A 20,894-nucleotide genomic window follows, 5' to 3' on the forward strand; every position below is an offset into this window, starting at 1 on the left:
TTAACCTTATTACTTCTTAATCTAGTAACAGTAGACATAAAGGCAACCACCTATTATTTACATACTTGAAGACTGTTACCCTGTTTGTTCTTCGGGTGCTTCTTTAGAATGAGCAACCCTGGTTCTTTCACATGTTCCTCCTAGTTGGAACACACACTTGTCTGCACTCCATCATCTGGAAGTGTATTCCTTCTGCCGCTGCCTGTTTTGTTTTTCCTGTAAAGAGAATGTGATAATTTTTAAGTGTTGTGCTGAAAATAAAGCACCTTCRAAATCTTTGTGTTCAAGATGCAGGTCCATAAACAATAGTTCATGTTTGCTTGTCCTAGAAAATAAAAAATAAAAAGCCCTAGTTTGGAGAGCCACAGTTAATGTGTTCGTATGATATCCCAAGTTTGGGATAATGACATTCATGGCATCATTACTTAAAAGTCCATGCAAAACTGAATTTGAATTCTAATGATAATTGGTATACAAATTAAGTATGTTTTATGCTTAGATGTAATTTATGAATATGTTCCTAGAACATTGAAACAATGACTATGGATTTCCAAGGACATTTCAGGTTTCAGGTGGAGATAACCAGTCATGCTTCTCATCTCCATGTCTCATTACTTACTTTTGGTAAAATAACAGTTTGGGGGAGGGGGCTCACCACATAAGAAGGTGTCAGTGTTTTACCTGTATGTCAGTCACCTGCAGAAATTGGTACAGCTGTTGCCTGATGTGGATTTAGATGGAGGGCTAAATGTACCTACACTCAGATGAGGGACAAGAGTCTCTTCTGACTTGGCAGTGTCATTGTCATGTGCCAAGGACATGTCATGCAGACACTTTGTCTCTATCCCTCTAATGCTAAATTGGCTCTGTTTTAGGAAATTGCCAGCATGGTGGTGATCAGTGAAAACTTAGCTGTCCAAGATTTATTATTTATTTATTATTATAAGCTAGATTTAGTAACTAGCATGTGGGGGTGGTGTTAGGTAGAAAAAGGACACAAGGTAGCTCTTGCTGGAATTCTGTCATGTGTTCAGTGGAGGACCATATATGACCATATATGTTAAGAATTTCATAGCTGCACTTGCACATGTTTTTCCCTGAATGTGTCACATCTTGAGATTTTTTTCTTATTTTTCTTGTAATAAACCAGGCACAATCACAGTAAAAGAGCCAAAGTATCTTGATTATGAAGCTAAACGTAAAGTACATCTTACAGTTGTGGCTGAAAATGGCCTCACTTCAACATTCTGTGGAGTGACAGTTTTGATTCAAGATGTGAATGACAATGTACCTAAATTTGAGCAAAGCTATTACAAAGCATCGGTGTGGGAAGGCCAGAGTCCTAACACAGACATCATCCAGGTAAGTGGAAGTACATCTTCCCAAGCACAGTGCTTGGCTGATCTGTTCATCACTGCAATCCTGCTAGGTCTGTCCTGGACCTCTCTCTCCTATAAACCAAGAGTGGGGTTCTTGGTGTTGCTACTACTTTGCTTACCTAAAATATTAAATCTTTTTTTTTTCTATAGACTACATTTCAGATTAGATCTTTCAATCAAGTCTGTTAAGCTGCAAAATAGTTCTGTATCTTCTTAATAATTGTGCACCTGGAATTTAAAATCTGTTTTTAAAAAAAAAAAAAAGTCTGTTTCTATCCTCAAGCAATTGAAAAATACCATTCAAATCTGTGTTTCTGGTTACAATGTAGGCTGGGTCTTGTATTAATGCCTCTACTGAAAAGACTACAGCAATAAAAGAATACATTCTACTCATCAAGCTAGTAGAGTCAAACCCAAGTGTTCCGTTTAAAATCTGATGCCTCAAGAGCAGCTTGTCTTAATCTAAATGTGCAAACACTTCTTCCTCTGAATGGATCCATTCTCCCAAAATGTTTCCAGCTGGCCATGTTAGAGCAAAAGAAGACATCATTTGGACTAGAAGAACACATAATTTCCTCAGTACATGTTCTTGCATTGCAAGTCAGGTCACGGTGAGGGTCATGTTAGGTACTAAAGATATTCCTTCTCTAGAGAATAAATAAATGAAAAGCTACAAATGCCTTCAGGGCAAAGTGATTAGAAACTGATGGACATTGTATTTAGAGAAACATGTGTCCGGGAATAGAAAAAAATCCAAAGGCAGTCAAGCCAGATGTGTAATCAGAATTTTATGACAGAGTACATTCTATTATGTTTCCTTTATTCAATCTGACTGGTTGCCTCTGCTATGTTTTGGATCCCAGACTCATTATAATGCTAGTTTAGCAACCAAAAAATACAGATGACTCTTTGAAGAGTGAGAGGAGTCTTTGAGAAACCTGTTCATGCTAGTGAATGTTATCTACTCTATTGGCAAATCTTTACAGATTGCATCTCCCCTCTTTACCTTTTCTGGTTGGAATTTTTAAAAGGTAGTTCATGAACTATTCTATGAAAGGTCTGAAAGCATAATAGTTTAATCATTTTATCCTTTGTTYGTATAGCAGCAATACTTTAAAGGCCAATCCTGTGCCACTGAGAATGTGTGTTTTTATGTGCTCAACAGGGRGTGCATTCTAACAGTAACGTAACAATACAATGATTGCATTCACCCCTAATGCTTTGTGTAGCTGAATTTCAAATTACTCATTCATGTGCAGCCCATTGCAGTTCATATTTTGACCTTAGGTGACACTGAAGCTGGGGACAAAGATGATGATTTATTTAAATATGCGCAGTCTAAAGGAAAGTAATCAGAAATATCTGACTGTGGTATGAAGGTTTTCTTTCTGAAATCAMTTTCCACTGTTTTTAATTAAGCCCCAGTTTTGCTCACAAACAGGTATTTGCTACTGACCTTGACAGTGGGCTGAATGGAGAAACTGAATACTCGATTTTRTCTGGTAATGAAAATGCAACATTTCTAATTGATTCAGCACGAGGAATTCTAGCAACCAATACGGGCCTAGATTATGAAAACGCTTCATCTTACAGGTTTGTATGTAAGGTTCTCATAAAAATGTATTCTTTTGGTTCAGTCTAACTTGAGAATCCTCACATTATGTATTTCATGGTTTCCTTTTGATATCCATTTACCCACAGAACCTGGATGCAAGCCAGACTGCGCTGAGAGCAGCACTAAAGCTGCCCATTTGTATCATAGATTCTTGTGTACTTATCAAATTTAGGGAAAGTGTAGTCTTGTTTCATCAATGACAACACTGATATAAGTGTGATTATTTGCTATAGGAACAACGGCAGTTCCTGGATTTTAATTTATTAACTTTACCACCATTCCCTCTCTGGGAACATCCTTTGTGAATCTGTAAAGACACAGTGAAAACAYTCAAATCAAATCCAAGAAATAGGGTTATGATCTCATTTTTAATTGGTAGATAGTTCAARTTTTCTACTCCATAATGTGATAGAAAGGCTTTTTAAACTGTTTCCATCTATAATCTGTCTTGCACTAAGTATTAGTTTTTTYCTGTTTTTCAGAAACCGTATAAATATGGTCAAGTGGACATAATAGTTTTTCTTTACAGGTCATGCCATAGTTGGAATTAGAAAGCAAATAAACCATACCTTGAAGAGAAAATATGACTATGCAGATTCTTTAACAGACCCATTTTAAGTACTGCAGTCTCCATGAAAAGTATTATTCTGTGTATGTCTCAGTAGAAATTACTTCTATTTTTTCCCATTTGGTTGTGGTATCAGTTAAAATATTTGCAAGTTTTTCTGTCCTGTGGGACCTCAAAGTTTTAAACATCCAATAAGAATTCTTATGAATGAGAATAGCTTGTAGAAAACCACATCCAAAAAGATTGACAGACTATTTGCGGTTTTTTTAATATCAGGTTAACTTGATAATAATGCCCCAAAAATACTTTATTTAATTTAATACACAGAACATTTAATTTGGAGGGGGTTTTCAGTTTTTCACTGAGTCAAAAACATCAGTTTTACTGACTTTTAGTAATTAAAATTGCATAATACATTTTATTTGTAACTAGTACTTAAAAATAACACCTAGAAGTCCTTCAAAGGAAGCATGTTAACTCTTAGTGAAATGTAGAACATGGGAGCATAAATTCTCATATCTCCCTTTAACTGGGAGCGTGATTTATTTCAGTATTTATGTTGTTATTCTTGACTTTCAAACTGACAGTTTGTTCAAGGAATCTGAAAGTTAATAATCTGTACATTGTTAGCTGAAAAGTGATTAGCAAAAGAAGCTTTCAAAACTATTTTCCTGTTTGATGTCAAAATGTTACTGTTGGTTCTTTCCAATTTGCAAGGAGTTGTTTATTTATCTAAATTGAACATTTTCATCCCTAGAAGTTCTAAGTCCCCTATAACAGGACTTATAATGAAAGTGTTGACAGAATCTTAATTTTAATGCCCTGGCTAAGATGTTTTTAAGAGAGGGTTTTTTTCCTGAAACCTTAGAAAGTGATTACTTTTAGTAAAATATTTCCATATGTATACCTTACCAATATTCATTCTAGGAAAAATACACATTTTATATGGAATTATGCATGGTCACTGATTGAATACTAGCCTGCAATTCAAGTTATRTCTTCTGTCAGATCGGAAACCACAAGTATACCCAGAGCAGAGCTGGTGTGGTTAAGGAATGGAAATGCTGCAAGCCTGAGTTACAGCCTTGGTATTCCATACTGTCATGTGAACATTTAGGAAGTGACATTTATTTGACACTTTTTAACAGTTACTTAGAAGAAAGAGGGAGAAATAAATGATAATTTAGTACTTGAGTTTTAATTTCTGCTTTGAATTACCAATGGGAGAACTGTGTCTCATTTRAAAGAGCTGTTTACCATGTACCTTTGGTATGAAATTGGGTAAAATGAAATAATATGAACCCTTCCTTTTCTTTGTATTAATTTATTTTGTTTTTGCCATGGAGAATGTCCTGGACATTTTTCCTGCATAACCAAAAAATAAAACTGTGGGCAGTCACSCTTACAGAAAGAAAGATGGAATTTAAGAGTTGCAGTGAGGAACAGCAATGGCTAATCTTTTTGGTTTTAAAACTTGCCCTGCTTATCATAGTGGTGGATAATTAAGTGATTTGTGATCAAAGGTGACAATTGCTGCTTCCTTTAATTGTAGGTTGGTTATACAAGCTGCTGATAGAGGAAACCCCAGACTCTCTGCTACAACTATTGTGAGGATACAAGTGCTGGATGTTAATGACAAWGCTCCAGTTGTCCAGCCACTAGGTGAAGTGGAGGTCCCAGAGGGTAAGTGTGATGATACGGGTAAATTTTATTAGGACTGGGAACTGCCAGACAGTGATAGTGCTTTTGGTGATTTGTGTAACCAAGCAACTGTAGTAAAAATTATAATGGGTGGTATTAGTGCTGAAATATCAAAGCAAATTGTGATCCGCTTTTATTCTCAGAGGCATTATTTTTAATCTTTAGACATTGTGTTTAAGTACAGTTTGGAACAAAACCATAGGCAATTCAGAAAGAGGAAAAAAAATCTGAGAAATGTAACTTTCATCTGTTCATTTTGGACAGCAGTATCATATCCTTCATATGTCTTCAATTTCTGCTCTTCTCCAATAAAAATGCTTGGTGTTAAATCTAGCATTGCTAGAGACATTTTGAACTTCACTGTAATACTTCCTGTAAATTTGAATGAAGYGTTAAAATGCTCTATGTTGATGATCATGAAGAAAAGGACCCAGGAYTTCCTGAGTTCTCATCCTAGCACACATCTTATGTGTTGTGTGACATTAGCTAAACATTTGCACACCTTGAGTTTTACACCTTAATTTTCAAATACAGGCATCATACATGTAAATGCATTAAGATGCACAGCCAAAAATTTATAAACACCAGTACTATTGTTGACAAAAGATATAAAGTTTGTTTTTCTAGTGATATGTGCTAGACTTTCCTATCTTTAGCTCCCACTGGTATTGAGAAGTACAGAATTCATAAATGCACAGCAGCTCTAAACTAGTTATAAAAACTAGTGGTTGAATAAACTAGTGGTTATTTAATCAGGTTTTTGTATTCCATTTGAGAACTTTTCTTTAGGAYGTGGTGCAGTAGTTTTGAGGCTTCGTGCCCCAGGCGTGCAAATGAGAAATGCTTTAGTTTCTGTTAGTTCCAGGCTTTGTTAAATTATCACAGATAGGTTCAGTTTACYATCTCTGGTGTTGTCAATTTGGCCTCTTACAAAAGCTATCTGTATCCAATTTCTCAGTCTCATAGGATTATACCTTGGTCTCCACKGATTTCTATTTTTGTGCCATGTAGGTCTGTCTGGAGGCCTTGTTTCACTCTAATGGTCTTCTCTTCCTTTGGAAAAGCTTCAGAATTGCCTTTTCTGGTTCTGCGCAGATCGGGGTCTCTGCCTCAGTTAAATATTCTTGTGACATTGTTCARTAGATTCATGTCACCTAAATGCTTGTGGAAAACCATGTAGGTTCTTGTCGCTGGTGAAGAAACTGTTATGACTGCTCTGGATCTGAGAAAGTCTAAAGAAAACCCAAATTAAAATTGGGATACAGCACATACTTTTGAAGAAATCCACTAGTGTTTCCATARCTTTTCTGGATATTCTGATTATTGTAAAACACAAAGTTTAAATGCATCAAAAGTTTACAGATTACAGAAGGATTACATATGTCCAAAGTCCAATATTACAAAATAGGCAAAATCTTCAGAAATTGTAACATTATCTTTTAGCTCTGACTTATTCTCAAAATTATCATTTCAGATGCCCTGCCTGGTTTTATAGTGACTCGAGTGTCAGCAATTGATGCAGATTCCCGGCCAGCACTTCAGTTTGCTTTTATTTATGATAACAGTCCTGAAATGAAATTTGCCATYGATCAACACACCGGTGTAATCATAGTGGTGGAGCCATTAGATTTTGAAGAAACTGCTGTGTATACACTGAATATCATCGTTTCAGATTCTGTGCATCAAACAGAAGCAGAACTCACCATCCTTGTTTTGGACATCAATGACAACCCTCCAGTGTTTACTCAGGATTTGTATCAGGTGGGAACATGGCAGRTGGACAGCATGTGGTATCTTCCTGTCTATGATGATACATAGCAGTAGTGCTTGTTTCTATTTGTCTTAAAAATGCATGTGAGCACTGACAAGAAAGGTCTCTGCAAACTATTGTTAAGCAGAAGCAGAGAGAACTCTTCAAGAAACCYCTGCCCCTTCCTAAGAATTCTGCTAAAAGGACTGAGGGAACTATTCAGTTTCCGTGTTTGTGGTTTCTGTCTTCAGAAGGCCAGTGGTGTGAATGCTAGCTGTATTCCATAAACCATGCACTCATTACTAGGAGTTACTGGATAGAATCCTTTCCATTTTGGGGAGCAGGGTCCAGTGTTCAGAATTTGTCTGAGAGGATGCTAAACAAATTGGTACATTTATACTGGCCCTGGTACTGTGGCAGGAATGTCTTCGTTTGCAGTTGCACAGCTCCACAGAGGTGTGGCAAATGCCCTGTGATAGATCGTGCACATAAAGCTGGCAGTGTGTAATGCTGCCTTAGGGCAGGGGTGCTCACCATGGGAGTGAGGGATATGGGTTTTGACCTCACCAGCATCGCCTGCTGGACTGGTGCAGAGCTCAGCTTTTGGACTGCTGGACAAGCATTTGAACTCTGTACCATTGCACAAGTCAAGTTGTCCAACAGAGAAAACAAGCTGTTTTAGTGACCATGGACAGCTGTGGGCCGCTAAGGTGATTAAAGGAAGTGAAGCATACATAAAATAGAGCCATGGAGTTGTAGAATAGTTTGGGATCCACAATGATCATCTATTCCAATGCCTTCAGCACTGACCAAAAGCTAAAGCGTGTTGTTGAGGGCATTGTCCAAATGGCTCTTAAACACAGGCTTGGGGCATTGACCACCTCTTGAGGAAACCTATTCCTGTGTTTGACCACCCTTTTGGTAAAGAAATATTTCTGAATGTCCAGTTTGACCCTTCCCTGGCACAGCTTTGAAGCATTCCCATGTATCCTGTCACTGGGTGCCAGGGAGAAGAGCTCAGCACCTCATGAAGCTGCAGAAAGCAATGGGGTCACCCCTTAGCCTTCTTTTTGCCAAACAAGGGAAGCCCAGAGTCCTTAGCCTCTCCTCACAGGACATGCCTTTCAGCCCTGTCACAGGCTTTGTGTACCTCCTCTGGGCACAGTCAAGGACCTTCACACTCTTCTTTATTCACTGAGCCTGCTGCTGACCAGCACCCCCAGATCCCTAAAAAATTATGGAATGTTTCACAGATTCGGGTGTCATCCTTGCACAGGGGTCATGCTGACTTCTCTGTATTGTTCCAGTTTTACTACATGTGCTGCCACAGTAAGCATAATATCACACAAAGCTCTCAAGGGCGGGCTGCTCCAAGGGGCTTGCCCTGGTTTCATCAGCTGTAAGGCTGTGGGGCTTGGTCTGAGGGTCAGCAGAGGTAGCAGCTCGGAGTTAATGCTTTGGATGGGAGAGAGACAAAGCTTTGAGTCAAGGTCAGCTGCAATAAAATTGCCACAGGAAAGGTAAGTTGCCAGAGGAGTTGTTTCCTTAGGACTTTTTAGTATGGGGCTGGGCTGTGCAGCTTGGGCTGAGGCTCAGGAGACCCTAGAGCATGGGAAGAGAAGGCTGAGTCTTACCAGTGTGTGTAGGTATTAATGTGGGGAAGTAAAGGTGGGCAAACCAAAGTCTTCTCTGTTGTGTCCAGTGACGGGACAGGAGGCAGTGGGTCCAAATTAAAGTACAGGAAATTCTGTTTAAACATCAGGGAACACTTATTTTTCTTTTTTTTTTAAGCTCTGACAGTGACTAAGTATTGTCACAGGTTGCCCAGAGAGGTTGTGGAGTCTCTGGAGATATCTAAAACTCATTTGAATGCAGTCATGGGCACCCTGTTTTGGGTGACCCTGCTCTGACCAAGGATTGCACAAGGTGAACTCCAGAGGTGCCCAACAGCTCCAACCATTCTGTACTCTTGTGAACTGAGCTGTTTGGCTTGGTGCTTTTTGTRTGTGGCAGATGTCCTCAGAGCCAAAAATATGAGGCTCCACAGGAGACTGGGATTTAATAATGCTTCATTCTAAGTCTCAGACAGTTTTAGTAGTGAAATAAGTCTAAACATTTGGCTTAGTAAAGAATTTTCAACCTCTGAGCATGTGCAGGCACAGGGTTTTAGTCACTTAGATACCTCTGGGACAGACTGTAGGCACCTGTGAAACTTTTGGGTGCTTGTGTTGACAGGACTTGTGTAAATTTCCCACTTAAACTCATAAATCTACATTCTGGAAAAAATTAACTAGTAATAGTCAAGTAGTTTTTAGACATCAGTTTTCCTCAACCCTTGTGTGTGTCTGATTTTGGAGAGTAGTTTAGGTGAGTACTTGCTTGTGCAAGTGCTAGGAATTTTTTTGTAGATTGTAGCAGGCAGTGTAGGGTGCATTATTAATTGATGAATAACTTTATTTTTTTATTAATTGATAAGTATAGCTTTATTTACTATTTTAATGTAAACAGCTGAGCTTCTCTTTCCACCATCCTCTTTTTTGATGTGTTGCTTGGCAAGTAAGATACTCTGCTTCTTTTTGGTTGACAATATGTATAATTCCCTATTCATCATCCTGTATTTTTATCTTTTTACTGTCTCTTCTAGTGTTTTCATATTTATACTCCTCATATATAGTTTAATAAATGTATGTGGTTATTATATACATATATTTTCTCTGTTTAAATTATTTGAACTAACACTTCAAGTTATTACAGAAGTGGCTGCTRTATCATACTGTTCATTTGAAATTGGATTTTTAAGGTGGAAGGAAATTTTGGTCACAAAAGTGCTATATCTGGACTTCAAATAATGAAAATTCTTTCAAGGGGAATGGACATCTTTGGTTTCATAGAAGAAAAATGGACCATTTTGAAAAGCTAAATTCTAAGAATAATCCAGTGGTGAAGTGCCCTAGTGCTGGAATTTTCAGGGTGCATATGTTGGCTGTTTTAGTGGTCAGTCATGTACTCCAGACAGAGACTGCAGACTGTATTCCATGTGTGGAAATGAAGGAGGTTTTGAAAGTGAGGAGAAAAGCCTTTAGCTGCAGTCCATAAGTGCACTTATGTTGAAAAAAGTGATTCATTTATTCTCTGAATTCACTRTCATAATGAGCTAGATGGATTTTACTACTGTTTAAAGCTTACTGTGAATTTGGGCCATATTGAAGGCATAGTTTTCAATATCTCAACTCTTTCTAGTTTTGTTCCAGAAGGAAATGGATAGGCAAAACTTTTTCTGAAGCTGGGAACTGTGTGAGTTTTTTCTAATGAGATCAAATAAAGGCAAATATATTTTTTTAATGTCTAAAATCTTTTATTAAGCTTTATTTTTGCTTTATATGTCAGGTGAACTTGCCAGAGCTCATTTCTATGGGTGYCTCTCTTCTGACACTCTCTGCCACGGATAGGGATTCTGAACATAATGGAATGATTTCCTACAAAATCCTCTCTTCCTCTGCAGGATTTTCCATTGATCACAAAAATGGTGAGTTTGTGAGCATGATTTATTCAGCTTTTTAAGAATAAATTGAAGAGTCCTATTGCCTTCTCACTTCTTGCCAGTGATTACTTCACTTCTGGAAATTTGTGGTGGCCAAAGTCCATCATATGTTTTGGCTAAATCCCCCATTATCAATGGGGAACTGATCGCATCAAAGGCTGGAGTACCCAGTTTGTCCCCAAACAGTGCGTATTTTTTCTGATCYAAATGAAGTGTGTGTATTTGATACTGTATCACTGAGGAGAGGTTTTGCCTTCACAGCGTTCACTATGATTTCTTAGACTCATGGAATAGTTTAGATGTGTTCTTTAATGGTTATCTAGTCCAACCCCCCTGCAATTAACAGGCACATCTTCAAATAGATCAGGTTATGTGTGATAACCTGTGATGTGTGATCAGGTTATCAGTGTCTTGTCCAACCTGGTCTTTCCAGGCATGGGATATCCAGCTCCTTTCTGGGCAATGTGTTCCAGTGTTTCACCACCCTCACTGAAAAAAAATTGTTCCTTATATTTACTCTGAATTCACCTTCTTTTGGTTGAAAACGATTACCCCAGTCCTGTCACAAAAGGCCCCTTTAGGGCCACAATAATGTCTCCCTGGAGCCATCTCTGGGCTGAGCAACCACATYTCAGCCTTTTCTCATAGSAGAGGGKCTCCAGCCCTCTGATCATTTTTTATGGCCCTCCTCTGGACTTGGTGCAACAGGTCCATGTCTTGTCTTTGCTGAGAACTCCAGGGCTGGATGCAGCACTGCAGATGGGCTTTAACAAGAGCAGAGGGAGTGAATCCCATCCCTCACCCTGCTGCCCACACTGCCTGTGGTGCAGCCCAGGACACAGCTGCTTTCTGGGCTGTGCGTGCACATTGGCAGATCATGTCCAGTTTTTCATTTACAAAATTTCATTTTTCATTTTTCATTTCATTTTACCCAATCCTCCTCCACAGGGCTGCTCTCGATCCCTCCATGCCCCAGCCTGTACTGATATCCTGACTCATGTGCAGGACCTCACACTCAGCTTTGTTGAACTTCATGAGGTTCCCATGGGCCCACTTGGTGAGCCAGTCCAGGTCCTCCTGGATGGTATCCCATCCCTTGGGCATGTCAGCTGCACCACTCAGCTCGGTGTCATCTGCAAACTTGCTGAGGGTGCACTCAATCCCACTGTCTATGCCACTGATGGAGATATTAAACAGTACTGGTCCCAGTATGGACCTCCGAGGGACACCACTTGTCACTGATGTCCATCCAGACATTGAGCCACTGTTCCCCAGATGCAAGCGATGTTCCTTCGTTGTGTACAGCCATTACAGCTGAGTCATTTTCCAATGTGACTTTAGAATCAGCTTTTGGAATCACATTTATTTGTCTGGCTTTTGTTAATTCTGTTTTATTTTCAGGTTCAGTGTTTGCCACGGAACCAGTTACACAGCTGAAAAACATTTCCATTATTCATCTCCTGATAGAAGCTACGGATGGTGGCAGTCCTCCTCTGAATGCAGTTACCTCCRTGGAGGTGCACATAGAAGATGTGAATAACTGTGCCCCTCAGTTCACAAAGGCTCTGTACAATCTCAGTGTGAGCGAGGATGCCTCACCTGGASAAACTGTCCTCCTTTTTTCTGCCATCGACTGTGACTGGACACGTGAAAATACATATGTTGAATACTCCATCATTGGTGGCAATACTGAAAATTTATTCTCTGTAGAAACAAGCATCATGGGGTCAGAAACATCCTACAAACTTGTTGGCAGTCTTGTTTTGAGCAGTGTTCTTGACAGGGAAACAGCTTCATCTCACCAGTTGGTCCTCCTTGCCTCTGATCATGGAACACCATCCTTGAACTCGACTGCTACTGTGCTGATAACTGTGCTGGATGTTAATGATAATCCTCCAGTATTTAGCAGCCCAGAGTATCACGTTCATGTCAAAGAAAGCATCCCTGTAGGGAGTCACATCACTGAAGTTTCAGCAAACGACTGCGATGGAGGCACTAATGCAGAGATCACTTATGCTATCATCTCTGGAAATGACAGAGGGCATTTTTGCTTGGATGGTAGAACAGGATCTGTAAATTTGACAAAACCGCTGGATTATGAGGATACTGTGAAATTCACTTTGGTCATCCAAGCCACGGATGGAGGGACAGATGCAAAAAACATGGCTTTTGCTGTTGTTCTTGTTAGTGTCCTAGATGACAATGATTATGCTCCACTTTTTTTGTTTCCCAGTATGAGCTGCACTGTCAGTGAAAATCTGCCGACCTTTTCTTTTGTGTGTGCTGTTTGTGCACTGGATTTTGATAAGGGCTCCTATGGACACCTTACCTACTCCATTCAGTCTTCATGTTTGGCTCATCGTGAAGCTCCTAGAGACCATGACATGTTCTTCATTGATCCTCTAACAGGAGATATTCATACAAAGCAAGTGTTTGACTATGAAAGTCAAAATAGGTACTGTTTCATAATCCAAGCAAAAGACAAAGGTGACTTTCTCGCTACCACTACAGTTCAGGTAGATATTGAGGGGAGAGATGAATTTGACCCAGTGTTTACACAAGAACATTATTTCTTTGATCTTCCTGAGAAGAATGAAGCAGGCCTGTTGATTGGCAGAGTGACAGCAACAGACAGTGATGGTGGGYTGGATGGAGTTGTTCGTTACTCCCTTCTAAAACCTTCTCCATTCTTTTCTGTGAATCAAACCAGTGGCAATATTTATTTGACTCAGACTGTTCACAGAAGGAAAAAYGGCATCAAAAGGAATGATGATAGTCTGGAACTGTTGGTAAGAGCTCATAGCCCTAAAATTGAGTCGAGGTTCACAGTATGCACCGTTTTTGTAAATGTTTCCAGTTCTCCTGAGAGTGATCCCCTGGTGTCAGCTCACAGCCTGACTGTGAGTGTTTCTGCCTCACTGATGGTGTTCCTGCTGCTTGCCATCAGTCTTATCACACTTACTCTGAGACTTAAGCAGAAAGATCCTATGAATGCTTGTGCGAAAAAAGGAGCWGTATCCTCCTCAGCTACTGATGTGAATTCAGGGAGAGAAGACGAGGACTGCCAGGAAATCCAAAGTACTGAGAGCAGTATGCTTCCCATGGGTGCTATAGCAAAATGGCTGAGCCTAGCAGGAATTGGAGAGGGCAAGGATGATGATGCTTCCTGCAGACATTCCGACTCCAGTGGCCATGGTTCTGCTGAAGGAGAAACTGCAGAGGACGAGGAAATCAAAAGGATCTATGAGTATCCTTGCAGAAAAAGCACCGGCTCAACACTGAGCGTGCACGGCTCACGAATGCCAGATTCGGGGATCCCAAGAGAGTCTGATCAGTTCTCCTATCAGTCTGGAGACACCGACGTCACAGCCACCATGCAAAGCAYGGAAAATGTGCAGTCCATTAAAGGAGAAAGCTGTGACACACCCTATGCACACAGAATTTTATCTCAAACACTTAAGCAAACTGGAATAAAAGAGAAAGGCATAATGACAGACCTCGCGAGAGAGTGTGTCCTGATGTCCGATARGCAAGACTCTGAGTATGATTTGCTTGCAACTGTTGGCACCTCTGATGAGGATCTCGGAGGTGGTTATAACTGGGATTGTGTGCTCAGCTGTGAACCCAGATTTCAACCTCTTGTCTCTGTGTTTAATGATATTGCAGAACTGAAAGATGAAAAYGTTCACATTCACAGCTTCCCTAAGGAGAAGAAGTCTCTTGTTTTCCCTCCTCCCTTGATAACCTCAGTAGCACAGCCTGGCATAAGGACAGTGCCACCCAGAATGCCAAATATAACACCAGGGCAAGCTTTTAATAAATACACYTATCCTCCCCTTATCCATGATCATGCATACCCTCCACCTACCATGACCCCCAGATTTTCTCCTTCTCTCTCTTTACTTASCGTGCACACGCCTTCTGCTTCTCCAGTAGTGTCTGATGGGAAAATGATAGGAATGTGTCTTATTGATCCAAGCTCCAAACTTGCAACAGAGGAAGAAATCCAGATCTAGGTTATTGATTGACAGGATTTTATGGTAAAAAAGTATGGCTTAAAATCTATTTTGTTATTTTTTAACAGCAAAATATGCCTGTCACAGCTTTATCTCCAGTATTCTTTCTGTTTTCATGAGCCTACAAAGTTAAAGTATAAAATAGCCACAAACTTGGTAACTATACCTCTTGTTCTTCTGAGAATACACTGTGAGAGCATGAAGCTTCTCTTTCAGCTCACAACTGTGGTTTCCTACATAAAACACACAGCTAAGTGCCTGATAACCAATTTGACAATTTTTCTTACAAAATACATCAATAACAAGTAAAGGGAAATGATTCTTTGTTGTGGAAACCATTTGTTAGCATACTGGGGGGTTCTGTCTGCTTCTGTGGAGGTACTAGAACAGGGTACTGGAGGGATGTGTACAGCAGATTTGGGGGTGGGCAAAGAATAAAGCAMGGATTCCTACTGAGTTCTTTGTCTAGTGTTTACCTGGGTTTCCCATATCTCATCCTCTGGGTCCTAAAGATGTTAGGCCTGGTGTGGTTTCATCATCTGCAGTGGCTCCTCAGTGGGCTTTCTTAGCTGTCTTTGTGCTGTGGAACCCACTTAACCGTGTCTGTGCACCTTCTGTTTGTCTCCTGGTTTAAAGCCAGCAGGTCGCAATAATCTGAATAATGGATCCCCTTTGGAAAACAGGATAACCAGTGGTAAGACAAAAGCAACCATTGTCTCGATTACTAGATCTCCAGTAGGTATCTATTGTCTTTTTGTCCAATTATAGAGCCTGCACTGGTGCTCAGGCAGCTGTAGGAACGGACAGTGTTACAGTTCTGCAGGTCTTGTATGCCTCCACCCTGGTCTTTGGGTCTGTGCTGGGCCAAAGATCTCTGCAAGACCAAACCATCTGGCCTTGTTTGTTGTACGTATCATACACATGGCATTTTGTGTATGTATGTATATCCAGATACATACACGTGCTGTGTGTGCTTGTATATTGTATATTGATCAATAAAATACACAGAAAATACATCTAGAATAACTCTGGTTTTTCTTTAATGTATATTTAAAAGTTCTCTGCATCACATGAGTTAAAACTGGGCTACAGGGAAGTGTCTAGTTGGTGCCTGGGAATCTGCTACAAGTGGGATGTGTACAGAGGTCTGTGTTGTATAGGTCATAGCAGGTGGAGGGAAAGAATAGTGTGCTTGRGCTGAGTGATTTTGTGGGGTCAGTACCACATGTGCAGCTTTTCCTCAGTCATGCCCAAGGTTTGCAGCCTGTGGGCTCATAAGCTGTCTTTGAATAAGATCCTGTTCCTGAGGCTCCACTGACACTGTGTACCCTGCACGTGCAGCAATATCCGTAATGCCATGCAAGAATGCTGCTTTCAGAGCTGGCATTCTTCTTTGTGCTGCCATGGAGTCACAAACGAGACATAGCTTGGGAATTTGTTGAGACAGGCAAATTTTACTAAGAGAGAAGATGGGATGGTAAGTTTTGTAGTCAGACATAAATCTGTTCCAAGAAGAAGAAAGTGAAAAGAGGAGTCATTCGCAGTTCATATCTGAATGCAGAGATTCAGCTTTCATTCATAATTAATTTGTTTATTTATTCATTATTAACATTCATTCAGCTTTAATTCATACTTAAGGACGTTATTTCAGAATGAATGTTGTTATTCTCTGTCTGTTAGCATTATGTAATATACAGCCTGTTTTGTTTCAACTTGCATGTCTAAAATTATAAAGTAATTTCTAATAGACTGAAAGGTGCTCTTCTAGTGTTCACCTCTGTGCAATTACAGTATCGGGAGGCAAAGCTACCTTTTCTATGACATCAACAACTTTGTTAATTTGATTTTAGTTTCAGATGGTCATGGACAAGTGGCAGCTATTGCTCTGGTGAGCAATGAGCACACCCCTTTCTTCCTTATAGGGGCCATCTTTCCAACATGGGATCAGTGGAAGAATGAATGCTTTACACAGCAAAACTGTTCCATCCTTCACATTGAGGGATATGAAGCAGGTAACTAGGCCTTCATTTCATGTATAGAGTCCTATATGGAGTATATAGGCTACCTCCTAGAGATCTTGAAAAATGAGAAAACTGTTTGTTTGTGTTTTTTGCTCTTTCAAATTCAGCTTGTTTTTGATGCCTTTCTAAGAAGATTAGATATGATTTGCATCCTGTTTATCAAGCACATTATATAACCAGTGCATACTCTGTGTTCCTATTAGGTGTTACAGCAATCTTTTCCTTGTCTCTTAAGTATTTATTAATTTTTTGTCAAATGGGAAACAACACTTAGCTGATATGTTTTTGTGTCATATATAGTCAAGCTCAAAAATGTAACCATTGAAACAAGTGTCTGCAATAAATCATGTGCAGTTCTTTTAACCTTACTGGTTTTTCCCCTAAGTAAACAGTATAACTTCTATAATTTACCATGACTTTAATATTAGCTTGCCTTGAAGAGGCTGTGTTACTTTGCAATTCTGCACACCAGTTTTAGCACTTTGGAGAAGGTACAGAACTTGTTAGTGGAAAATCATATTAAGCTCAAAAAGCATAAGCTATAAAATAAAAGACAGTTGTCTGTTCTGGAATTTTGGCTGCCTGCCTTCTGGATTTGCTTGTTGGCAGCCTTGAAAACACTGGTGTAAATCACTACCAAATGGATATAAAAATTCCATCTACCGGTAGTAATTGTTATTTTGACATTCAAGCAGATTTCTGTGCAAAGGAAAAAAACTTCATGTTTTTGGGGAACCCATYATTTACAGATTAGAAACTTGTATGCCTGTTTTCTAAAATGATGCTAAAAGCACTAGTTACTTACACAAGTCCATATTTAGTTTGTATTTTGTCTTCAGCTGAAGACAAATACCATTCCTAAAGCGGTTTCAGGTAAAAATAGTTGTGATAAAAATGAACCCTTGTTGCTAAGTCTTTTGCACTGACATTTTTTAGTAACATTTGCATCCATCCTCTGAGCTGTATGTCACTTGTTTTCTATAACTGACAAGTAGCTTCCTGGAAATCTTATTTAGCTGTTCTCTTTGGGAGACCTATAAACTACAAATGTGCTGCCCTGACAAAAAAACCCCAAAAGTTACTAGAACATCAGCTATCACCAGACTGACAGTTGTGCCCATGTGGCTTTTACTTCTACAGCTCAAAGGACAATTCAGTTGGCCACCACAGGCGCGGGTGAGGCCACTGGGATTAGACCTCTTCCCAACAGTGCTGCCTACATTGGTCTTTGGAAGTCAGCCCTCTAGGGATGAAGAACACAAAGGAACTGAATCCTTGCAGGAAGGGAATTGCACTAGTTGGCTGCGAATGGAAGGGGGTGTTCCCTGAAATCCTGTAAAAACACTAATTGGAATAAGAGGCATTTGCAACTTTGTAATTGAATATACTGTGGTGGGAGGTTTATATTTAGGATTTGGCTTGCTTGGCAAGTGAAGTGGCTTTGCAGCTTCTTGCTCTTAATGTCTGTCACAACAGAACCAGCTCACCATGGCAATACGTGGCTTAGTTGCCTGGGGATGATCTGGTTGCAATAACAGAAGTGTTGCAGACTCAAATTGAGTATACTTTTGGGTGCCTCATAGTTGCTAGCTCTGTTAGCTGTTTGCTAGCACTTATGGAAAGCCTAATGTATATTCAGTCTGTACATGGATTTGTATGTTCAGAACGCATTGAAAAAGCTAARTCTGACAACAAAATCCTTTTGGTGGCTTTGAAAATGCCTAAATAAAGACATACAACATTTAAGAAATATTGGGGGAAAATGTGGATGCCTAAGCAAAAGAAAAGGGGCCTTGTAGAAGGGAAAAATGAAGATCTAAAACTTTCTGGTTAAGCACTTTACGTTGCTGCTAGGGCTATTCCTCATAAAACATTAGATGATTTCTTTCTAAAATGTGTAAAAAGTAATAGAAGAGTGTCTGTAAGGAATACGGAGAGGCAGCAGGGTAGGCTAGAATTGCAAAATTATTCTGTTTCTTGACATGTATGAGTTACTTGAGCAATGAAGAAAATACCAAATCCTTTAGATGGTGATACTCACAAAAATCACAATTGCTGCCTTGTTGCYATATAAATGTTTGACTGACCCAAATAAGTCATGTACTGGATGAAGCATTAGGAGCTAAACCATATGCCTAAACAGCAGATATCATGGTAAAGGACTGAAGGAATCTGTCACAGTCTTCAAAACTTCAATTGGAAATCTCATTACAATTAGCAAACTCAGATTTCTTGACTATCATGTTTAAAACAAGGTATTTCTGCCCTGGAAAGTACACTGAAAAGTGTCAGTCACATCTGTGTAACCTTATCCCCTTGAGAACAATCTTATGTTTGACATCATTCTGGAAGTTAGTTTTTGCATAATACTAGTCCCCTTCCCTAACACTGCATGTTAMTTGCCTATGAATAGCTCCCAGAAAACTCAGAAAATGGAAGTTAAGCTGTTGGTTATGGGAGCTGTTCAGCTCCCAGTAGCTGTTGTATAGAAATAACATTTCAGATGATACCCAGTCACGAGGCTCAGCCTGGGGGAATACCTTGCTGTTATCTGTATTCACCTCCACCATTTTGCTGGAAACTTTTGGATGGGAAATTCAGAAGAGTTTCTAAAATGGTGTTACTGGTACTGGTGCGATAACCGAAAGAAATGGATGGCAAGTTGAACTTGTTTGTGTTGACCTCTGGAAGTTCTGTCTCAAACCCCATATTGCTGGGTGTCGACTMATTTCCAGCATCTCCCTTTTTACAAACTGTAGGGTTTGTTTAATGTCAACGTTTTTAAAATACTGGGTTCTGATCCAACATCCCAAGTCTCCTTCTACTGATTTTAGTGGGATTTGAATAAAAAATGCACCTGGAAGAGATGGGTAACGTATGTGTGTCCCAGATGCTCCCACAAGAGTCACTGCCAGTGGARAGCTGCCTTCCCAGTGTGCAGGGCTGTAAACCAGCAAGAGAGAGCTTTAAGGGAATTCAAGAGGCTGAAAAGAGTGGAACCAGCMTGGGACAGGGGGCTGAGGTTTGGAGTGGAGGTTCCTCAATGCTTCCAGGTGATTGATGCAAACTTTATATGCTTATTTTGGAGTGGCTTTTAGAGAACTCGGAGAAGGTCTGTAAGGGAAAGTAACTGTTTCCTCATTCTGCTTTTTTGTAAACTGCAGTTGACTGCCTGGTTTGCTACTGCATTTACTGAATGCACAAAGAAGGATAATTATGCCTTCAGACAAGGATTCCTCTACTTGTCTTCTCTGCTTGTCTACCTGAGATCAAGTGCAGGGTAGAATTAGTCTTCAAAATTATCTTAGTARCTGTTAAGGTAGCCAGGAAGGATTTGGGAGTTGTTGAGTCGTTGTTAGGGTTTGGGAGGTTTATTTGGGTTCTGGGAGATTTTGTGGTGTTGGTTTTTGGTTGAGCTTTTTGAGAGATGCATKTGTTTTTTCAGTTTTAGGCTGAACTCCATAGTCATATATCTCACGAACTTTGATTTCTGTCTCTTGTCACACTAACAGAGCATCTCCTGCCATTGGCTGTTCATGTATTCACTGGGTAGATATTGATAAGTTTCAGCAACCCACTCTATTCTCTGGCAATAGAATTGCTGTAAACTAGATATAATTTTGTTGCTGAATGTCAAAAACTCTCGGTTTGATCAGTGATATGTTTGAACTCTGCACTTTTCCTACAGATTTTTCYCATATGTAGGTAATATGTTTCAATGTTCACTGTTTTCATCCCTCATATACTTCTTTTAATTTAGTTTCAATAACTGAAAATTGGGTATTCTGATGTGTGAGCACTTAAGGTGTGGAGCCAAGTTGTGAGTGTTTCCTGTGAAAAGAATTTGGTGTGTTCCATTACTGCAATTAGAGATAAATGAAGGTTTAGTAACACCAACATCCTCTTACCAATAGCTTACCACCAATTTACCGATAGGGTGGGGTTTAACGAGGACTTCTGGGACTTACAGGGAGTTAATGAGTGATGTTTATACCACAAAGATAAAAAGCAACAAGGAAGTTTCATTACTGCAACTAGTGTAAAAATGAAATTAGTAAGCAAGGAAGACATCTTGATAACTGAATTGTAAAACGTGAGACTGAATAAAAGGCACATCCAGTTCACCCACGTGCTTGAGACATGGACTCCTTAGGAAGACCTTGTGTTAGTCAATAGTTTCAGGTAKTACTTTGGGGTGTGCAGACCTGCTAGCCTTTTGCTACAGCTCTTTTGTTTTATAGTAATGATAATTCTCACATGTGTAAACAAAAGTGCCTGATACTGTATCCCATGGCAGAATTAG

General features: G+C 39.7%; 1 protein-coding gene and 1 non-coding gene across 2 annotated transcripts in view; one reads left to right on the top strand and one right to left on the bottom strand.

Moving 5' to 3' along the window:
- The window catches only part of DCHS2 (dachsous cadherin-related 2), a 106,744-nt gene extending 91,178 nt beyond the window's left edge, over positions 1 to 15,566 (top strand). Inside the window, exons 15-20 of the mRNA XM_057375296.1 lie at positions 1,137 to 1,362; positions 2,821 to 2,972; positions 5,115 to 5,245; positions 6,738 to 7,024; positions 10,401 to 10,539; positions 11,956 to 15,566. Of these exons, the coding sequence (XP_057231279.1) occupies positions 1,137 to 1,362; positions 2,821 to 2,972; positions 5,115 to 5,245; positions 6,738 to 7,024; positions 10,401 to 10,539; positions 11,956 to 14,570 (3,550 nt within the window). The 3' untranslated portion in view covers positions 14,571 to 15,566. The remainder of the gene's footprint in view (positions 1 to 1,136; positions 1,363 to 2,820; positions 2,973 to 5,114; positions 5,246 to 6,737; positions 7,025 to 10,400; positions 10,540 to 11,955) is intronic.
- Positions 8,245 to 8,350, bottom strand: LOC130579745 (U6 spliceosomal RNA). Its single transcript, XR_008966046.1, has one exon. It is a non-coding gene; the product is annotated as a U6 spliceosomal RNA (small nuclear RNA).
- Positions 15,567 to 20,894: the final 5,328 nt, after the last annotated feature.

This window comes from Malurus melanocephalus, unplaced genomic scaffold, assembly GCF_030028575.1.
Source record: "Malurus melanocephalus ecotype Western Australia unplaced genomic scaffold, MMel_1.1 scaffold_9, whole genome shotgun sequence".
In the NCBI taxonomy this organism is placed as follows: Eukaryota; Metazoa; Chordata; class Aves; order Passeriformes; family Maluridae; genus Malurus; species Malurus melanocephalus.